Here is an 18525-nt window from a genome sequence, read left to right on the forward strand (position 1 = left end):
TCAGAAGGAAGGAGAAAAGACTTACGAACTGAATGGGGTCTTTGTAAGGCCAAGCTTCTCATTGTACTAAATGAGTTTTAGAGGCGTAAGTAGCAAGTCATGGCTAAATGATGAGTAAAAAGCGTAATGATTGCTTCCTTTAAGGTGTTATAGAACCACGGTTATAAAGAAACAAATGGTCTAATACAAAGTAATGGCAACAAGTATAGCACTTCAGTAAGATGGTCAATAAATAAACAACATACCTGGCGGTTAATCAGTGTAAATTAATTATTAGGTGTCTTGAGGAAGCAGCACAGGTCATGGACAGTTGCTGAAAACCTTTCTTAACAATCTTGCTGAAGGTCCTGAATTTCCATTACCCTGGTACTCATATAGAAGAGTAATATTTGCAATAGTAGTGATCAAGTTAAAGAAATAAAGACCTAAATGACAACCTGAATGAAAAACCTAAGATGTATAGTTCCTGTATCGTCACTAATGTTCTTGTTTTTTCAGTGCATAGACTCATTGTTATTTTTGTCCTGCTATTGACAAATGTCACAGAAAGAAACAGAATAAAATATGTTGAAAAATGTATTAAACATTTGAAAATATCCATAAAATATCGATAACTATATACATAAAACGTTTAGAAATATGATCTGGTGAGGTTTTAACTTTATTAATTATAACTTTATTTACACTTCATGAGAAAATTAGCAGGGTGACTATTATGAGGAAAATTAAACAGGCTTGCTCAGTGAAGAATTGGCAATTTACATGCGGCTGTCAACATTTTTAACCATCTTTTAAATTGTTAGTATTATCATATTAATTTATTGCAATTTTATCAAACTGGATGGAGTGGTTTAAAGTGGTACAAACCAACTAAAAACACCAACATCTCATGGAATGCAGATATCGTTTTCACACCAAAATGATGTCATTGTAGTTAAAGGCATTTTATTGATTAGAGAACTATCGATCAACATTTTTGTGTGTGTAATCTACTCCATGTATTTCATATTGTGAGCTGGTGATCAAAGAAAACTAACTGCTGTGACTTTAACATGCACAGTAGCCTATATTACGCCATAATGGAGATTATAAAGAAAAACAGACTCTGATAAGAAAAGACAATATAGCGAAATAAGCGTTCGGTCAATCAGGGCGGGACTGGTCTGGGACACGCTCGTGCAGAAGGGGAACAAGAGAGAGTTACGAAGCACACGAATGTTTGGAATTCCACTTCCGTTTGGTGGAATTCAAGAAGTCTCCACAACTTTTCGCTCTAGATAAGAGGCGCATTTATTGTGTTGCTTATCAAATGGCTTCTTCGCCGCAGAAATCACCGTCTTCGCCGAAATCTCCCACTCCGAGGTCGCCTTCCTCCAGGAAAAAAGATGAGACTTTTCTTGGAAAGCTTGGTGGAACTTTAGCAAGAAGGAAAAAGGCAAAGGAAGGTGTGAATTCAGCTTAAATCCATGGATAGCCGATACTAGGCTGTCTTATATTTGATTCTGTGCATGTCAAACAAATCTCTCTGCTCTTTTAAACTCATTGAAGTTTAGGCATCTATCTGTCAGATTAGGCGACTATATAGTTCTAAATACTTGAACTGTATATTTATGTCTCATTTTATTTTTACAGTGTAGCCTGTGATGCAGAAATGCAGTCTCATAAAATTAAAATGTAACATACTGTATAGTAATTACTACTGTAAATTATGCTATGACATCTTGAAAAGTGCTTTTAATCTCAGAAACAATCTTTTGTATTTTGTATGACAATGTAAAGTACAGTACAGTTGCACTGTTGTTGATATACAGTAGACTCAACTATGTGAGTGTTTACAAAAGGCTGCGCGTCTCTCTTGTGACCATATAAGGAAGAGAAGTGCCTGTCAAATACTCATTGTGAGAGGTTGGGTAAATAATAAGAAAACATAATTTTCTTATTTTCTACCCTATATATACTGATTACTGTGTGAAACGTTTCATCATTTTGTTATAACAACACCATTTAACTTGAGTCAGAATAATTTATTTTGGATGATATTTCAGTTTCAATGCATTCAGTTTTTCTTTATCAGTAATGAAATTCACTGCGCTGTGCTAAAAATCCTTTTTTTTTCTTTTTTTAAAAAGACCGTTTTTATGTACCTTACTGCACGATTCGCCGCAGTTTTAAGAGAAATGTCCACTGAGTGGCGCTAAAACAAGGGTTCAATACGTAAACCGAGGCACGTTTTTATTACGTTGATATTATTAATAAATAATATTAATAAAGTCATAACATGATATTCTTCAAGTAATTGTGCGAAAATTAATCAAACTGTATATTACGTTGCATATTTCATTCTTAATATGCATTTCTGAGTGGGGTGACATCCAGCTTTATTCTTTATTCTGAATGTCACTGCTGATCCTTTGCCACTCATATAGGCTATAGTGTAGAAGTGATGAAATTGTTTGGCTTTGGGGTTTTTTTGGTCCCATGTGACAAGATACATATTTAGTTTGCTGCTATGTTTATTTGTGGGTTTAGACATTCACTGACTAAAAGGAGAGAGAAAGAGCCTCATGCCATAACAGGAAATACAAACTGGCACCCCAAGAGAAATTAAACATTTAAAAAGTTAATTTACAAGTTGTAAATCAGCTGTCATGCATGTGTCCTGCAAGTCTATTCAGAAGCCGGGAAGTTGCTTCCCTTGCCCTCAACTGACCGTGTTTATAGCATGTTAGAAGCAGCTATGGCAGGATTCGGTGTTGATTAAAAACAGGATGTCGATATCTCTAGGGATCTGTACCGATTCTTCTCCTGGTCTGCCTCTCACAGAGATGTGCTGCAGCATTGCTTTAGTGATTGGCCAGTATTGATGGGGCCACTGGGCAGATGGAGACAGAGAGGGTGTTTAGAAGATCACCTGCATGAGGGCTGGTTGAGACGCCACATGTACCGATTCACAGGATGGCAGACAGGGTCAATTAAATGAGAGATTCAATGGAACAGCAAGATTTAGAGGCTTAATCTATAAGCATTAACTATCACTAATCTGTTAACCTGTTTGAGAGTTGCATGTCCAATGTCCACTATAGCAGTAGAAAGCTAACTAATGACACATTTCCCACTGACAGCATATTCATGTCAATAAAGTGAATAACAATCCCTTGAGAAAAATAAGTGCACTTAATTGTATTGAATGTGCATTTATAGTGTTCTTTAAATCTCAAAAATGTATTTTTAAAGATAGTACTTGCAGAAAATTTATTGACTGAATAAAAGGTCACTTAAGTGCACTTTAAGATATGTTTCTTAGCATACACACACTTTTGAAAACGTGTGTAATCACTTTTAATGTAAAATGAACAGTTTTACTTTAAAGCAGCATTGCGTTTTAATAATCTTTTGTCATGCATTAAAAAGTATACTTATTTTGATATTTTGATACACTTATTTTTGTGTTGACTAACATACTAAAGCACATGTAAAGTTGTTTAATGTAGGTTGTTATTTGACATTACACACAGTTTAAAGTAAATATACTAAATTATTTAATTATTAGAAATATGCAATTACAAATACAAAGTCCTGTCATTAAACTCTAGATGGCGCAGGCCGATAACTCACTTTGATATAATCACATTGCACAGCTGATTATATGGGGTTCTTTCATATATGTTATATTTTTGCAGCAGCAGTATTTCTTACATGCTCACAGCAGCATGTATCGGTACTTGCTCTGCCACAGCAGCAGCAGCATAGCAGATCTATTCCGCCAAGACCAAACACATTAATATTGCTATGTATATTACCATGGTAAACTCTCTAAGAGTTGTCATGACAGAAATATATTTAAATGACTTACATGTTTCAATAGAAACTACAGTAAAGTAGGCTATATTTTAGTTTACCATAAATGCTTGTTAGTATATTTAGCAGCACTCCATATTTTTAAACACAATAAAAATGATTATACAATTTTCTAGATGTACTTAAGTCCTGCTTAAGTGTGACTTAGATAAAAAAAAACTTTAAAGGTTAAAGCATTTAATATAAATTTTAACTTAATGGTAAATAACAATTACATGTCTGAATAAATTACATTGAGTTTGCATATTCTTTTAACATTTTTTAAGCACTCTTTTTAAAATTATGATAAAGTGTCTTTCTTCACCTTTGGCAATGCTAAAATGGTTTCTGAACAATCTCTATTTGGATGAATATTGCACAATTTATTGATTGAAGGTCTGAGTTGTAGTTCTTTTGTTAAGCTGAACGTGTTCTGGGATGAATGCATAGCATTAAATGAGACGCTTTGAGTAGCCCCCTCCCCACTGAGGCCAATACTGAATAACTGACCTCCAGCGATGAGAGGAACAGCTTAAAAAGACACAGCTCTGACAGCTGTTTGAGTATCTATCTATCTATCTATCTATCTATCTATCTATCTATCTATCTATCTATCTATCTATCTATCTATCTATCTATCTATCTATCTATCTATCTATCTATCATGTTTTCATAGGGCATTAAAATTTTGTGAAGGAGACTTCAGTTTTTCATGTCATGAAGCTTGGCTCAAGATTTACAAGAGTAGTCACTGAAGAGTATTACTGATATAGTGATGCATTTCCTCTTTTTATAGTGTCTGAGCTCCAGGAGGAGGGAATGAATGCGATTAACCTGCCCCTCAGCCCAACTCCCTTTGAGCTGGACCCTGAAGACACCATGCTTGGTAAAATTTCTCAACTGATGATTATGATGACATATGATGATAGTATGACTCTGTCATACTACAAGCTGCTGTATTTCCCATTTCTCTCTCAAAAGATGAGAATGAAGTCCGTACCATGGTTGATCCCAACTCAAGGAATGATCCCAAACTCCAAGAGCTATTGAAGGTAAATCAGCTCCAACATGACTGTAATACAACTCCTTATTCGATCTTCTTCACTAGTTTTGGTATTTTGGTAAGAGGTTCACTCAGAGCTTCAACCTCCAACTCTGAAGTATAATACAAGTTAGCGTTACTGCTGTCATCTATCATGCAAAGGGACCCACGTTCAAATCCTGATCTTAGGTTAAATATACAATGTAAAATACTGACTGAAAAGATCACTGTCAACCAAAATAGAAAATATATGTAAAAGTAACTCAAGGTACACAGTGTAAAAAATATTTTTGACACGTTTTACTAAAATACTATTTTAGTCTTCATTTCATTTAATGTGTTACCTGCCACTTTTTAAATTATTTGTGAAATTTACTATCAATTTCTAAGTAAAAATGTTCAAAGTAAATCCTCCACCAAATTTTTTCAGTGCAGTATGTATATTTATAATTATATATATATACTACTTGGAATAACAGGAAACAATATTTGAATGTTGAGACTTTTACTGTCTAAAAATAGAACAATAAAAGGAAGCAATGATGGCTAGCTTGTAACTCATAGATGTAGTTTTGCAGTACAATTTTGTTCATGCATTTTCAATTAGTAATTTTTCAAACATCCCAAGCATCTCCACTTCTCTGGTCTTTAATGACAGGTGCTCATTGACTGGATCAATGACGTGTTGGTGAGAGAGAGAATCATTGTTAAGGATCTAGCTGAGGACCTCTATGATGGGCAGGTTCTTCAAAAACTCTTTGGTGAGGAATCTGTTCTGGAAAAGAGCCTATATTGTTGTTTAAGTAAGACCCAGTATTCTATTGTGTGACCTATAAATTGTGTATGTATTCTCAGAGAACCTAGAGGGAGAGAAGCTGAATGTGGCTGAGGTGACTCAGTGTGAGATCGCTCAAAAACAGAAGCTGCAGACGGTTCTGGAAAAGATCAATGACACTCTCAAAGTTTCCTCCAGGAACATTAAATGGAATGTTGACTGTATGTAGCTTTTGCCTCTTTTTTTCATTTGCATGATATATTTTACACTCTGTATTACTATATTTTTGCAACAGTTCTTTTTTCAATCTTTTTAATGCCAATTGTGGTCAATCGGTTGATCGATGGTTCTGATTTTACATTATAGGAATTATAAGACCCACTAAAGTTTATTGTACAAAAGTAAAAACAAAAATATGCAGTGATAAATAGAACAGCAAAATTTGTCACTAATGATTTTGAAATTTTATTAAAGGAATAATTCACCCAAAAATGAAAATTTACTGGCGATTTACCCTCAGGCCATCCTAGGAGTAGTCTTCTTCAAAACAGATTTGGAGAAATTTAGCATTAAATCACTTGCTCACAATGGATCTTGTTCAGTGAATGGGTGCCGTTAACAGCTGAAATAAACATCGCAATACAACATCACAAAAGTCTTGTGAAGCAAAAAGGTGCATGTTTGTAATAAATCCATCAAGACATTTTTAACTTCAAACCTCATTGACCTATAATATTGCTTTCTCCAGTGAAAATGTAGTCTTGTCTTAATTTAGGAGAGAAATATGCACAGATCAAGCGCTGTTTTCAAGTGAGAACAGTCCCAAATAGTTCTAAACAAATATGTTATTTTCTGCTTGGAATCTCATTCTGACGGCACCCATTCACTGCAGAGGATTCATTGGTTAACAAGTCATGTAATGCTAAATTTCTGAAAAAGTCTGTTCAAATGAAGAAACAAGCTCATCTACATTTTGGATGGTCCGAGGGTGAGTAAATTGCCAGCAAATTTTCATTTTTGGGTGAACTATTCCTTTAACAACGGGATCCACTTGTGAATGTGGCTTAATTGTGCAGTTTTTTTTTATTGATATTATTTATGTTTGTGTTATAAATTGCATTTATAAATACTTTTCCTTGCTGCCAATAATAACTCCACCAGCAATCCACCAGTTGAAAATCACTGATGGAAATAACATTTAGCATGTTTCATTGCTGACCTTTCTTCTCATTGAATATAGAATATGTAACATTTGTATACATTCAGAAGGCATTTCAGCTTTTGCTCCTGCTGTTTATTCCTTTATGTATTTCTCAGCTGTTCATGCTAAGAACATTGTGGCCATTCTTTACCTGCTGGTGGCTCTTTCTCAGCATTTCCGGGCCCCTATCAGACTGCCAGACCATGTGTCCATTCAAGTTGTAGTGGTTCAGGTGCTTTTATTTCTGTTCATAATTTATAGCTTATTAATTTGCTTTATGCTTCTTAGTTACAATATTGTTCACTTTCATTCAACGGTTTTGTCACAGTGTGCTTTAATTGTGAAACTTGAGCAGAATAAATTTCTGTGTAAATGATCATAAATCCATTCTTATGTCATTTGCAATTAACGTAAGAACAATTTTACATTTACACAGATATTTGATTGTGTACAATAATAACACGTGCAGAAACTTTATCATGCTATTTTTCTGATATTAGATTATACACATAATATTATAGAAGATTATAAACTGTCTTGCCCTTTTTACATTATTTAGAAAAATGTTTCTCTATCCCAATAGAAACGAGAGGGAATACTTCAGTCTCGGCAGATTCAGGAGGAAATTACAGGCAATATAGGGTATGTTTTTTTTTTTTTATTAATTACAGTATTGCAAATAAAACAATAAAAATTTACAATATGACTACATATACGTTAACACAATAGATATCATTAGTTGATGCACTTGCAGAAAATATATTGTGTATGCACACATCGTGAACTAATAATGACCAACAATGTAAATTATAAATAAACATTACATTTAAATAAAACCAAGATTAATAAATTCTGTAAAAAAAAGGCTCTTCATTGTTAGTTCATGATGCAGAACCCTTGTAGTGTATCTCAAATCTTAAAAGTATATATATATATAAAAAAAAAATATTTACAGATAGTAGGATATTAGAAAAGTGCGCTTTGTAATAATGTCAAATCAAATGTTTTACATTAAATTTCATTCTAAATCATTATGTTTTTGTTCATTTTGTTGCACTTTAAAGAAGTACACTTATTGTGATGTGTTGATTAACATACTAAAGCACATGTAAAGTACATGTAAAATTATTATTCATTTGAGCTATAGTGTCTTATTTGATATGTAAAGTTAACATATTAATATATATATATACTAAATTATAAATTAAATTTATCATTGCAAATGTTAAATTACATCTTTATTTTTAAATACCCTCCTAAGGTCAACTAATTGGATTTAATATAAATGTAAACTATAATACATTGCCATTTAAGTGCACATAACATGCAATTAAGTGTTCAAAAGCGCTACATTCAGATTGCACTTAAGTATATTATTTTAAAGTATATTATTTCCTTAATAAGTTCCTCTTTTGAAAAGCATGCTTAAAGTTAATATTCTTTTTCACAAGGGAATGCACTAATGTCAATATATGCTATATATGCGTAATGTGTTTATAATTCTGAAAAGGAAAGGAAATGTATGATTATGAACAATAAGCTTGTCAAAATATGGGAGTATAAAGCAGATATTGTTTTTACTGACCATAAATGTAGGTGGGGGAGATTTTTGTACTTTGAACTTTGTATTCTAATCTCTGAACACAACATTTTGGCAGAGATGTCCTTGCGTTATCCTGTGGGTGGCGCGCTAATGTTGACTGACAGGCAGTAATGTTACGCGCATTAAAAGGTTGTATAATAATTGCCTTAATATAGTATTTATCGCCTCCAAATGTTGATTTAGAATGCTACAAGTTGTGGAGCAATTCGGGCGAGGAAAGAAGATCATATGTCCATTCTCAGAATAAACAAAACAAACACAACAGAACCACATAAATGTTATTTTAAACTAAGGCACATTTAAACTAAAGGATTTAACGTATAGCCTACTTTGATCATTTGATCCACTACTCCACATAGGAAAACAAAAACAAAAAGACACATAGCTGAAGCGGATTGATATCGTCTTGGTTGAGCGAGATTCATGTAAGGTAACGTTAACGTGAAAATAAGCGGGACAGTCTCAAATCTGCCCCAATGGCTCTCAATTAGAGCGCGCTGCAGTTCCCCTTTTCACCACAGATTTTCGTTGCAAAATTGTGGGGCACTGTCTGCCCCACTTAGTATCATGCTATGTATACATGCCTGCTAAAGCCATGTGCTGGATTTTAAAATATACTGCTTACTTTACGACTTTAAAATAGTATCGAAAATCCTAAAAAAATATTTGTTGCAGAATGCTGAACACATTTACAATGTATTATTGATTTAGTTTAGAGGGCTATGTTTTGGATGAATATGGCTCTGAATGGCTCTGCCCCAACTGCCCATATAGACGAGCTGCACCTGTGTTTAATATTATAGTATACTGTGTGTTTGGTTTATGTGTTGAAGTATGAAGTAAACAGGGATCCAGTGGCTGGACATGCAGTGACATGCCAGTCATGGAGCTGTGGTGTACAGGGTGTGTGTGTATTGGTTGTGAGCTGGATCCTCCTGCTTCTGAGCAGCTTTGCAGAGCTTCTAGAGGTTGAGCACCGGAGCTGTTGCTCTGCCAGCTCTCCACTGCTGCTGCTGATTAACAGCGGTCCAGCGGGCCCAAATCAACTTGGGAGATAAGGCAAAGAGCAGCTCCTTGGCTGCTGATGTGGACTCGGGCAGCAGCTGCTGAGACATGCCTCTGCCAGGACAGAATTGACTGTGTGGAGACGAGCCGCTGCTGGGCAGGCGTCCACTAGGCCAATATCCTGGAACCCAGTTCTGTTTGATCGGCCCGCTCTTGGGACCGGAGCATTCCCTTCCCCCTAATCTTTTTGTTTGCCTTTCATCTTGGCACTCTTGATATGTCCCTCTGAATTTGGTTATTATTTTGCCATTTAGACTGTTTGTAAAACCCTTTCATTCAGACATAAATAGATTTTTGATCTCTTTTGTTACCCAAATTGATGTTGAAATAATAATGCTCTTTTCCTTCCCCCTAGGGCATTGTCTGGAAGATATGGTATGTATTACATATAATTTGCACATCTTAAATTCAATTACATTGGCTCTATCTATCAATCAATCAATCAATCAATCAATCAATCAATCTATCTATCTATCAATCAATCAATCAATCAATCAATCAATCAATCAATCAATCAATCAATCAATCAATCAATCAATCAATCTATCTATCTATCTATCTATCTATCTATCTATCTATCTATCTATCTATCTATCTATCTATCTATCTATCTATCTATCTATCTATCTATCTATCTATCTATCTATCTATCTATCTATCATCTATCTATCTATCTATATACACATATATATTAGCATGATAAATTTTACACTAGCAAAATCATTTAATATAGTGTCATATAATAATGATATTATATAATGATCATATATTTTAATAATAATGATATAAAAACCATATAATCATATCATTATTTAATATATAAATTAATCTCATATCTCATAATTTCGAACATTTTTGTATTTTAGTGTCCAAATTTTAGCTTTAGTATTCAAATCTGTTTTGCAGCCACTGTACATCTTAACATGCTTTGTAAAGTGATCAAAATAAAATAAAATAAAATCTTCTCTAGTGCTGCCTTGCATGTGAGAAATCATGTCTTATTTCACAGAGCGAGACGCGTTTGATACCCTTTTTGACCATGCGCCAGATAAACTGAATGTGGTGAAAAAGGCAAGTGCAGATTTCACTCTATTCTTAAGAGGTTTTACAAACAGAGAGCTTTGACTCTGACTCTGATCTCTTGGTCTTTTTATTAGACTCTTGTTACATTTGTGAACAAGCACTTAAACAAGTTGAATCTGGAGGTGTCAGAGCTGGAAACTCAGGTAACGTGACCATGACTCGACCATGAGCTGATTATCAGTAGAGAGAGATGTCCAAAAACTGAGATGTCAGTGTCTGTGATCTCTTGTAGTTTGCTGATGGTGTGTACCTGGTCTTACTGATGGGACTCCTAGAAGGATACTTTGTGCCCCTCTATAACTTCTTCCTCATCCCTGAAAATTTTGATCATAAGGTATTCTAAATTATTGTGAAGTTGTAGTTAATAATTTAAACATTATAACCTTTCACAGGAAACAGAAATGAAATGAAATGGAAAAAATCAATCGATTATTAATTGGATGTGAAAAGTGAGGCTGGAATATAAAATGAAAATTGTCATCATACCGACCCTCTTTCATTTACCTTCCAAAAGATATTTTTAATGAAACTTGTCTGATGTATGTTCAAACTTGTTTGTGTGACATGTAAGAAGAAACCTCAAGCATATTTGCTCTTTAATTTTCCATATTTATGTTCTCTATGTATGTGTATTGATCATTGATGTTTACATGTGGATAATAGTTTAAATGAAATCTGTTCATCACACAAAGCTATCATGTCTCTTCGGATGGATTATTTTTACAATGTCTTTAATTGAACTTTCTGAAACTTGAACATTTTGGTGGAATGGACTTTTTGGAGGACAGAAATGTCTAAGGGTTTTTAAGGTGGATTAATCGTTCACAGCAAGAACCCTAATATGCACACATTTTTATTTTATCCTTACTTTAATACATCATTAATGTAATTATTTTCTAAATAAAATCCTATATGTTTTATTTATCTGTCCATGGACCTTCACAGACATGGACTGATATATTATACATTATATAAATTAAATTATAGCGCCACTATTTGTATTAAAATTGTTGTTAATTTCTCATCACAGTGTTGATTTGCATTGTATTCATTAGGTGCACAATGTTTCATTTTCCTTTGAGCTGATGCAAGATGGCAATATGGAGAAGCCAAAGCCCAGGCCAGAAGGTAAACTTTCTTGCTCTAAGACTGAGATCAAGTGTGCTTGTGTTTTGTGTAGTCAGTGCTTGATTTCTAAGGAACACTCATGGCATGTTGCCTGATTGCAATAGTTTATTGTAGTTAAGTGGAGTTTCCATGTGTATCAGTGTAATTGATCTCTTCATTGCCTCCTGTCCTGTTGCTGTTGAACGTAAATGAATGTGAGGTTAATCACCAGATGAGGCTGTAGTTGCTCCCAAAAGGTTTGGCGAGTGTCCCGAATGCACGCTGCATTTACAATTGCTAAGGCAAGCATTACTATTATTACTCGTTGCAGGGTGAAGGATATTAATATGGCTAGAGTAGAACATGATATTGATGTGGGTGTGGACTCTTTTTACTTGGGCCCTCGTATATCACTACAGTATTGACAAATGACAAAGGACCTAAATATATCTATTGTGACTGCACCTTTAGAATACCTTAGTAACAACCACTCAGAACACCTTAGCAATGGCTTGGGGAATGAGAAGCTGACACTTGGTGCTGCCATCGAGTTGAATTTTTTAATTAACAAAGATATTATTTTAATATTTCTCTATAAGTGTATATTTTGTAACTACAGTAGTTACCACAACTTTTTGCTCTCACTGTTTTATTTCAAAATGGTCTTGCGGTGTGATTTTGTTCTTCAAATTTTCTATTCCGTGTAGTGTGTCTAAAATAAAGAAAAACGGGTTGCACAACAGTGCTGTTTAGATAGTTTTAGTTTGATTTTAAGGACTAATTCTCACTATTAACTAGTTGCTTATTAGCATACATGTCAGTAATATATTGACTGTTTATTAGTACTTATAAAGCACATATTAATGCATGCTTTATTCTGCATGATCATATTTTACATCCTCTAATCCTATCCTATACCTAAACTTAACCACAACACTAAGTAATAAGCAGTAATTAGGAGTTCAAAGTCATAGTTAATAGTTAGTTATTAGTGAGAATTGGTCTCCAAACTAAAGAGTGATCAGTTTCAGTGTAACTTGTCACACTGCAGGACACTTTCAACTTTTTAAAAGTATTTAATGTCATTAATGAATCTCCTTAACCACCACCAACATAAGCAGTTGAGATGCCAGGTATGTTGAGAGAGGGAAGATAATGTTTCATATTGAAATGAATCTGAATCTGTTTTGCATACCATGATCATGATCATATCTTTTGTGTCTCCTCAGACATTGTCAACTGTGACCTCAAGTCCACACTAAGGGTCCTCTACAACCTCTTCACCAAGTACAGGAATGTGGAGTGACAGAGAAGCTCTACCAGACTGAGATGTTTTGATTTGATCAAACTACCAAAATGCTCAATACAAAGATATCGCATTTTTATCAGTATTATCTTGCTATATACTGTATATATACCTATATGCAGTATATGTATATATTTTTTCTTTTTTTGTATTTCTTTCACGTTTGAAATTGAGTATCTATATTTATTAATTCCGCAAGATGATTTAAAAAAATAGTATTATTTTATGATGAATATGGTTATGGAAAATATCAAAATATGTGGAATATATTGTGATATCATTGTATTGTGATATGAGTGTTCATTTGCATTTTTCCAAATCGCTTTCGTCACTCTTTGCTATTTTTGCCAGGGGTGTGGACTCCAGTCACATGACTCGGAGACTCAAGTCCCAAATTTGATGACTTGCGACTCGACATAATTAAAGAAGACTTGAGACTCGGCTTAGACTTTGACAGCAATGACTCGAGACTTGACTTGGACTTGAGCCCTGTGACTCGGAAAGACTTTATGATCAGATCAGTGCTCGCCTCATCATCACTGTGACCGCTGCTATTAAATGCTAAACATATTCCTCACTTCTTTTGTTGGTCTGACACCGAGGTGCACCATGAGTGACGGATCCGCATTCCGCCACAACCCTCGCAGCTCTGCCAACTCGATGTGCTTTAATTTTCATTTTTATTGGTAAACAGCTCCGAAAACTTTTTTTTTTGTCAAATGTCCACTGTTTTTGTTCAATCAGTTGCATATTTTAATTGCATGTGCATTTTATTTTATTTAAACCTCCATTAAGTTTAAAGTTAATCCATAATCAAGATTTAAATCTGAGTTTAAAGTTATGGTGCAAATATTACATAAATCCAGGATCAAAATGATGGGTTAAAATGTAAACCTGCTTTTTTTAAAGGTTTAAAGTTTGGTGCAAAATAATTATTAGATAAAGTTAAACCTTGATTTAAGGTAGATTAAAAATTAATCATTGCAAAACAATTTGCTATAATTTGAAGGAAAAAAAAAGAGTGGCAATTGGCCTAATGATCAATTAAAATATAATTTGAAGAAGCGTTTCTTTCACAAAATGAATTCTGAATTGTAGTCTATACAGGTGCATCTAAAAAAAAAGGAATATCGTGAAAAAGTTCATTTTTTCTTGTAACTTATTTCAAAAAGTGAAACTTTCATATATTTTAGATTCATTACGTTAAGTAAAACATTTCAAAAGTTTTTTGTTTTAATTTTGATGATTAGAGCTTACAGCTCATGAAAGTCAAAAATCAGTATCTCAAAATATTAGAATATTTACATTTGAGTTTCAATTAATTTACATTTATGCATTTAGCAGACGCTTTTATCCAAAGTGACTTACATTGCATTCAAGTTACAGTTTTTACATTTTATCAGCTCTTGCTATCCCTGGGAATTGAACCCATGACCTTGGCATTGCTAGCGCCATGCTCTACTATTTGAGCTACAGGAAAGCAATTAATGACCATCCCTACAGTATCAATTCCGGGTATCTCTTGTTCTTTGAAACCACAATAATGGGGAAGACTGCTGACTTGGCAATGATCCAGAAGACGAACATTGACGCCCTCCACAAAGAGGGTAAGTCACAGAGGGTCATTACTGAAAGGTGTGGCTGTTTACAGAGTGCTGTATCAAAGCATATTAAATGCAAAGTTGACTGGAAGGAAGAATTTGGGTAGGAAAAGGTGCACAAGTAACAGCGATGACCGCAAGCTTGAGAATACTGGCAAGCAAAGCTGATTCAAACACTTGGGAGAGCTTCACAAGGAGTGGACTGAAGCTGGAGTCAGTGCATCAAGAGTCTCCACGCTCAGACGTCTTCAGGAAAAGGGCTACCAAGCCACTTCTGAACCAGAGACAACGTCAGAAGCGTCTTACCTGGGCTGTGGAGAAAAAGAACTGGACTGTTGCTCAGTGGTCCAAAGTCCTCTTTTCAGATTAAAGTAAATGCATTTCATTTGGAAATCAAGGACCCAGAGTCTGGAGGAAGAGTGGAGAGGGACAGAATCCCTGTTGCTTGAAGTCCAGTGTGAAGTTTCCACAGTCAGTGATGATTTGGGCTGCCATGTCATCTGCTGGTGTTGGTCCACTGTGTTTACTGAAGTCCACAGTCAACGCAGCCATCTACCAGGACATTTTAGAGCACTTCATGCTTCCTTCTGCTGACAAGCTTTATGGAGATGCTGATTTCATTTTCCAGCAGGACTTGGCACCTGCCCACACTGCCAAAGGTACCAAAAGCTGGTTCAATGACCATGGTGTTACTGTGCTTGATTGGCCAGCAAACTCGCCTGACCTGAACCCCATAGAGAATCTATGAGGTATTGTCAAGAGGAAGATGAGAGACACCAGACCCAACAATGCAGATGACCTGAAGGCCGCTATCAAAGCAACCTGGGCTTCCATTACACTTGAGCAGTGCCACAGGCTGATTGCCTCCATGCCACGCCACATTGATACAGCAATTCAAGCAAAAGGAGACCCAACCAAGTATTGAGTACATAGAAATGAACATACTTTTCAGAAGCCTGACATTTCTGTTTAAAATATAAATTTTTTATGGATCTTATGTAATATTAAAATTTTCTGAAATATTTCACTCTAATGAATCTATATAATATATGGGTTTCACTTTCTGAAATGAGTGACAAAATATATTGTCCTTTTTCACAATATTCTAATTTTTTGAGATGTACCTGTATATAACTATAAAATATTTAAAAAAATTCTCCCTCTTCACCAGGCACTCATTTCACTTTTATTTCTTTTGTTATTAATAATTGAATTAATGTGTTGTAAATCAGTCTGTATAGCACATAGCCCCTAAATTTAGTGATCAACTATGCATATTATAAACTTAACATTTAACGTACAACATTTTGTCTTTGTTACTCTTTTTAGTTATAAAGAATGGTAGCACCGCATTTTTGAATGACTGTCTTTGTGAGTTTGTCTGCATCCATATTGCAGGTTTCCTCTCACATGTAAAGTATGGTAGCAGTTATTTCTTCTAGTTCTTTCAAAGCAGTTCTTTCTCCGTTTCTGCTCACATGTTTTTAAATCTGTTTCATTGAGGTTCCAAATAATGGCTCATTGGCTTAAATATAACACCAAGAAGCATATATTCTTATGCACGCATGCAAAGTATTGCAGCTGTTATTTTTATGAAGTTATGTTGTCTTTGCTATTCTGTTACTAATAAAATAGTTTTTTCACAGCTTGTCCTATTTTGGCACAATCCATAAATTGAACTTGAGTAGTTTTACTAAGGGCACCCATCTCACATGAACTTAAACTATGTAAAACATATTCTACCCGACTTCCTGATATAAATTACTATAAATTTGATATGGTAATTAATACTGAGACACTATGGGCAAAGAGCACTAATGACTTGTTTAAGGCTTGAAGCTAAAATTTGAGGACTTGCATCTCGACTTGGACTTGCCTATTTTGACTCGGGACTTGACTCGAGAACTGAATGCAAAGACTCAAGACTTACTTGTGACTTGCAAAACAATGACTTAGTCCCACCTCTGATTTTTGCTATAATGGTTTTCCACTCTGTCTGAGAACAGCATTATCAATGGACTAGCAATGCCAAGCTCATGGGTTTGAGTCACAGGGAATGCATGAACTGATAAATTGACTGCCCAAATGCCATATAAGTCACCCGTATTCTTTTGATTCGTCTACCAAATGCATAAATTTAAATATTTTTATGATCGTAGAATAAAAATGTAAATAAAAAATTTAATGCCATCCTATCATTCTTAGGCCCCGTTTACACTAGTGCGTTTTCGTTTTAAAACTCATAACTTTTGCTATGGATATGCCTATCGTTTACACTACTCCGGCGTTTTCAAGGTCGAAAACTGAGACTTTTGAAAATGCTGCAGACCCCGTTTACACTGGCGTTTACACTGCGTTTCCGAAACGATCTCTACACAGAGGTGTCATGCCCATTCAAAGTGAGGGGGCACGTGCCCCCTCAGATTTTTAAGCCAAGTGGATTTTGAATGCAGCTTCCAAAAGACAAAAAATATTCATTTTTTCTATATTTAATACAATCACACGGCGTGATTGTACAATGTTTTTATTCACATGAACTTTTATTGTTAAATCAGCTATATCATAACTAGTTACCTAGCTGAGGACTACTTTCAGGCGCTGCGTAATATCATTGCGCCTGCTGCAGCCATGGTACGGCAGCAAAGTTCCTTGATTATTACTCCGGAATGAGAGTATAGTTCCTAGCCATATCGGCCTATAAAATCGCAACTTTTCATCGGTCTTAGTACACGATGTAACTATACAGAAGAGTCAAGTTTTAAATAAGAAAACTATCGAAACTCTTTGGTCATTTTTGATCTAATCAGATTCAGTGATCTATGCTAAGCTAAGCTAAAAGTGCTACCGCCAGACCCGGAGATCGGCTGAATGGATTCAAAAACGGTAAAACTCAACTGTTTAACTCTAGGGGATGAGCCTATTTCCAAAAAAAAGTGGAGTGTTCCTTTAAAGTGGATTGACAACAATCAGGCTATTTGAGCCTATCGATGCAGAAGATTGTTTCTGTATTAAGAAAGTAACATGTACTTTCAGTTAAAAGAGATTTTCTTAAAAGTTTTCATTTGAAGGTCACTGAAATGTTTTTATTTTTTCACTGTAGAGGTTTAAGCCAGCATGATTAGAAAATAAATTCCCTATGACATCACCACTATTTCCTGTTTACCATATATGGAAAACCATCCTAAGAAGAGGAATATCACACTCACACAAAGCAAAACAACTTTTCAGTTGATTGTCAATCACTGTTTGTATGGAATATTTGTAGTGTTTGCAATCAGTATTTAATTTCCTTGACATGTTCTGCATACAGTGTTGCTGCATTAAACCATTTCTAAAAGTTGTATATAATAAGCATATAAGTTATAAAATATAGCCACAAGTGGCAATCATCAGGGTTCAAGCACAAATGGGCCATGTGGTTGATTGGTATTAAAGCCTTAATGTTTCACTTGAAATAGCAGTTTAGAATTTATTGTTTGCCTTGTGAACATCACAGATTTATCTGTTTAAATCCTTTGATTCTAAAATTAAATTAATTTACCAGCATGGTCTAGAGCTGACATGTGCAGTTTGGTGAAGATCTGACAGATGGCCAAGGAGGAGTTAAACGTTTATAGATATTCATAAAATCATATATGCATTTGTTATCTTAAAGGAATAGTTCACCCCAAAAAAAGAAAATTCTGTCATTAATTACTCACCCTCATGTCGCTCCAAACCCGTAAGACCTTTGTTTATCTTCGGAACACAAATTAAGATATTTTTGATGAAATTCGTGAAGACGCGGCAGTCACCTAACAAGGTGATTATGGCATTGGGCCTTATTCATAAATCACAAGCTGAACAAATTTGCGTGACTATCATTCATAAATACATTCTTACGTATCAAACGGAATGCTATGATT

General features: G+C 34.7%; 1 protein-coding gene across 1 annotated transcript; it reads left to right on the forward strand.

The window, feature by feature from the left end:
* Positions 1 to 1155: 1155 nt before the first annotated feature.
* On the forward strand, positions 1156 to 18072 carry LOC306872239 (alpha-parvin-like). Its single transcript, XM_079420733.1, has 14 exons — positions 1156 to 1445; positions 4634 to 4723; positions 4819 to 4889; positions 5538 to 5640; positions 5735 to 5875; positions 6972 to 7087; positions 7439 to 7497; positions 9879 to 9898; positions 10533 to 10594; positions 10681 to 10749; positions 10839 to 10940; positions 11662 to 11734; positions 12943 to 14270; positions 15869 to 18072. The coding sequence occupies exons 1-13, from the start codon at positions 1310 to 1312 to the stop codon at positions 13017 to 13019; spliced, it is 1119 nt and encodes a 372-aa protein (XP_079276859.1). The 5' UTR covers positions 1156 to 1309; the 3' UTR covers positions 13020 to 14270; positions 15869 to 18072.
* Positions 18073 to 18525: the final 453 nt, after the last annotated feature.

Source organism: Barbus barbus, assembly GCF_936440315.1.
Source record: "Barbus barbus genome assembly, chromosome: 1".
Taxonomy (NCBI): Eukaryota; Metazoa; Chordata; class Actinopteri; order Cypriniformes; family Cyprinidae; genus Barbus; species Barbus barbus.